General features: G+C 52.1%; 1 protein-coding gene across 1 annotated transcript in view; it reads left to right on the forward strand.

The window, feature by feature from the left end:
- Positions 1-3,424, forward strand: part of PSMD9 (proteasome 26S subunit, non-ATPase 9) — a 3,708-nt gene extending 284 nt beyond the window's left edge. Inside the window, exons 2-6 of the mRNA XM_031059441.1 lie at positions 6-108; positions 848-1,041; positions 1,484-1,585; positions 2,087-2,175; positions 2,502-3,424. Of these exons, the coding sequence (XP_030915301.1) occupies positions 6-108; positions 848-1,041; positions 1,484-1,585; positions 2,087-2,175; positions 2,502-2,529 (516 nt within the window). The 3' untranslated portion in view covers positions 2,530-3,424. The remainder of the gene's footprint in view (positions 1-5; positions 109-847; positions 1,042-1,483; positions 1,586-2,086; positions 2,176-2,501) is intronic.
- The last annotated feature ends 618 nt before the right edge of the window (positions 3,425-4,042 follow it).

Here is a 4,042-nt window from a genome sequence, read left to right on the forward strand (position 1 = left end):
CACAGCAAAAGGGCGTCGGGATGCACGAGCCGCTCGTGGACGCCGAGGGCTTCCCCCGCTCGGACATCGACCTGTACCAAGTGCGCACCGCCCGGCACAACATCATCTGTGAGCGGGGAACGGGAACCGGGCGGGGGGGCCCTTCCCGGGATCGGGCCGCGCCCCATCCCGCGGGATGAGGCAGCGAAACCGGGATGTGCGGGGCAAACGCGGCCTCTGCCCGGGAACGGGCACCGCGGAGCTCTCTGGAACCCCCATCGGTTCGTTGTAATTCCGCAGAACCGGGGCCAGGGGCTGTTCTGAGCCTGTTCCCCAGGTTCTGCTCAGGGCTCGGAGCTGCCTCCTGGGCTGAGTCAGTAAATGCTTTTGAACACGTGTTGCTGCAGCGGCACTGAAATTCTGCCACTGCTGCGGAGCTGTTTGGGATCTGTGAAACACAACTAAGCTTTTCTGGGCTGTTTGTAGAATAAAATTTGGGTAGCAAACAGCTTCATATTTATTTCATCCCAGGCTTTCCCAGTGCCCATCCTCAGGATGGGTACATATGTAACAGCAGGTGACTTAATGGAAAGAAGACTTAAGCTGCTCACTGAGTGCTAAGGGACCACGGGCCTCACAGCCCTTCTGCCTTTGCATGTTTACCAAATTTTGTAGGGTGGTTTTCTCTGTGTCTTTTACTGATAAACATCTGCTGGACTGGCACCAGGCCCCAGCAGATAGGGCAGAGGCTCTTGCTGAGATCAGAGACAGCCAGGGCACTGCTCTGTGTGACTGCAGGGGGGAACAGCTGAGAGCCCTTTGGGGGAAGCCTCTCCAGCTCCCTGTGTGCTCATGGTGTCACCCACAGGTTTGCAGAATGACCACAAGGCTGTGATGAAGCAGGTGGAGGAAGCTCTGCACAAGCTGCACGCCCGGGAGAAGGAGAAACACGCCAGGGATGAGGCAGAGGCCTTGGCCGAGGCCATGAGCCAGAGCCAGAGCCTGCCCCAGGCCTTTGCCAAAGTGAACTCCGTGAGCCCCGGCTCTCCCGCCAGCGTCTCGGTACGTTGGGCACGGCTCGTGGGGAAGGCTTGGGCTGGAGCCAGACAGCTCATGGCTCCCTCTCCCTCTTGTTAATCAGTGGGAATAAGCTGGGGCCTTGATTAGGGTGTCAACCCTTTCTTTTAATCACATTGGGATGTCCTGTGAAGGGGCTGGTCACTGTACAGGGATGAGATGGGTGTTCTCTGAGCTGTATCCTGGCACCACACAGCTCCTTCCACACCTCACTGAGCATTCCAGCCTCAGTATTTCTCTTCCCATGAAACAGAACAGAGGAATGAACACTCACCTCTCCCTGTGGCTGTAGTGATGTTCACTTGCCTGAGTGTGAGCGATGTTGTAGCACGTCTCTCTCCCTGTGGCTGGGTGAAGGGTGATGCTCCTGTGATATTACCTGTCTTTGGAGAATGCAGATGCTCATCTCTCTTCTATCTCTGTCCAGGGACTGCAAGTTGATGATGAGATTGTGGAATTTGGATCTGTCAATGCAAACAACTTCCAGAACCTGCAGAACATTGCCACGGTGGTGCAGCACAGCGAGGGGGTGAGCTCGTTCCTGCTGTGACTGCATTCTCTTGCCTGTCTCTGTTAGCCACAGCTTTTTCTAGGGAACTTGGATCTGTGGAATCATCATCTCCATGTCAGAAACAGTGTCAGATTCAGTCTGTGCAGTTGTAGCCTTGCTCTCTCACAGCACTGAGCTATTTGCTCATGAATGGAAGAGCTGAGAGGTGTGAGCATTTTGTTCTCCCTGGGGACTCCCTGCAGCAGCAGCATTGCTGTGCCAGCCTCGTGGCCTGCCCAGAGAAGCTGCCACAGCCATTAAGTGCTTGGTGGTGGAAGTGAGGGATCTCCTGGAGATGACTTCACACAAAACACTCTCTTCTTTCAGTTATAGCCACAGGAGTGGGAATGGGCACTGCTGCAGAACAGTTCCTTGGGCTTCATGTTCTTTGTGTGCTTCAGCAAAAGAAGGAAGAGAGTTGACTTTGTGATGAAGAAGTGAAGTATTTTGGTTATTTTTCTATTTTTTCCTCTCTTCCAGAGACCCCTGAGTGTGACAGTGATCCGTGGTGGCAGAAGGGTGCACGTGGGGCTGACTCCAAAGCGCTGGGCCGGGAAGGGCCTCCTGGGGTGAGCTACTGTTTCACTTGCTGGAGGGAAAAGGCTTTCACCAGTTCAGGGCACATTTCCTGAGCAGGGCCAGCCCTGGCTGTGTCACTGCCCACAGTCACAGACCTCACAGGCACCAGGGAGCTGGAGGCTGCTGGTTCTGCACAGGGATACAGGCAGTCAGGTTCCATCAAACATGAGCACAGGCAGAAAGGTCTCAGTGGCTGGTTTGTCTGGTAAACCAGTGGAGGAGGGTTGTGGTGGGTCTGAGCCATCCCATGCCAGGTCTTCTGTGCCTGTCTGAGAAGTGAAAATTTAATATTTCCTCCTATCTTCTTCTTTTTCAGCTGCAATATCATTCCTTTACAAAGATGACCATGGCTGGGAGAACAATAAAGCTGAAGCTTGTTCCTGCTTTCTGGACTCTGATCTGGTTTGAAAACGTGGTGTTGCTGTGACCTCTGGTGCCTGAAGGGTTCTGCAGTTCAGAATTGCACTGGTTGTCAGGAGGAACCTGCAGAGCTGCAAGATGTGGCTTCTCATCTCTTCCATCTTGTATCAATTTAGAATAAGGCTCTAGAGAGACCCAAATCTCACTTGATACATGCTCCAAAGAGCTTGAAATGCTCTTTTTTGGTGATAACAGAGCATTCCTTTTTTCTCCCTTTTAAAACTCCTCACTGAATATCATGTAATATATGCTAAAAAGTCCTAGAGCACTTTTTGATGCCTGTCATAGTGGATGACAGACAAGAGATATGCAAGCTTGATACTTCATCTTCCCCATGTTGCCACAGCTTTTAAAGTCACTGAACATACTGAAAGGATTTTTGGAATGCCCAGTTATTTTAATACAATGAGATAAAGAATAGGGGTTATAATTCTACTTTTGGGACTTTTAGTACTTTATGTAGTCATGATAAAAGCACTCCTAGCTTCTCTCTCTGTTTTCTTTTAATTTTTAAAAAATTGTTTATTTGCAGGAGTTGATTTTGGGATGTTTTCCTGGTTCCAGCCAGGACAGGGGAACTTCTTGTGCCTCCCATTCTCCTCTCCATCCTGCTGCAGGAGCAGTGGGGGAGTGGGTGGGTGGCACATGGTCTGGGGTGTTTTCAGTGGGAACAGTAAATTGGGGAATACCATTCCTGAACCACCACAGGTGCATAAACTGTTGGAAGGGATTCTGGGAATGACTGGTTTGTCTAAAGCTTATTTCCAGTTGAACTTCCAAAATAGTCTCCCAAAACAATAAAACTGAGTATTGCATCTCTCTGTTCTCATAGAAGTCATTATTTGGGGCAGCCTCTCCGGGTCAGGGAGATAATGGGAGCTGATAACAAATCTCCTTTCTGCTCCCAGCAGGGTGTGAGGCTCTTTCTGGGCAGAAGGAAAAACAAATTAACTTTAGAAATTGTTATTATTTGAGCTTAACAGCAAGGCTGAGGTCAACAGCTGGGAGCGTTTGGAGCTGATTATCTGCAGGGGTGAAGTGAGAGCCTGGAGTGAGCCCTGGGAGTGGGTTCCCTGTGCAAGTGCCTGGGGACTGTGGGGGACTGGCAGGGCTTGGGGGATGATTTTTCTCACTCTGCTTGTCCTGCTCAGGGAAGCCCCTGGAGCAGAGCTGCCTGCAACTCCTTGTGGGGGGCATCGGGTAAAGATCCCTCACCCCATTCCTCGGGCAGGGCGAGGGTTTGGTCCTGAATGGCTCCGGCGATGCCAAGAGCGGCTTTGTCACAGCCACGAGCGGGATTTAGGCTCGGGCAGGGTGAAGGGCTGAAGTTTCCCTCCTCCGGGTCCCTGCTTTGGGGGCACCCGGAGGGGCCAGCGCTGCCTCTTCCTGGCAGCCGGTGGGGGCGAGGAAGGTCCCCTCTCTCTCCCGGCATTTCCC

This window comes from Geospiza fortis, unplaced genomic scaffold (genome assembly GCF_000277835.1).
Source record: "Geospiza fortis unplaced genomic scaffold, GeoFor_1.0 scaffold145, whole genome shotgun sequence".
Classification (NCBI taxonomy): Eukaryota; Metazoa; Chordata; class Aves; order Passeriformes; family Thraupidae; genus Geospiza; species Geospiza fortis.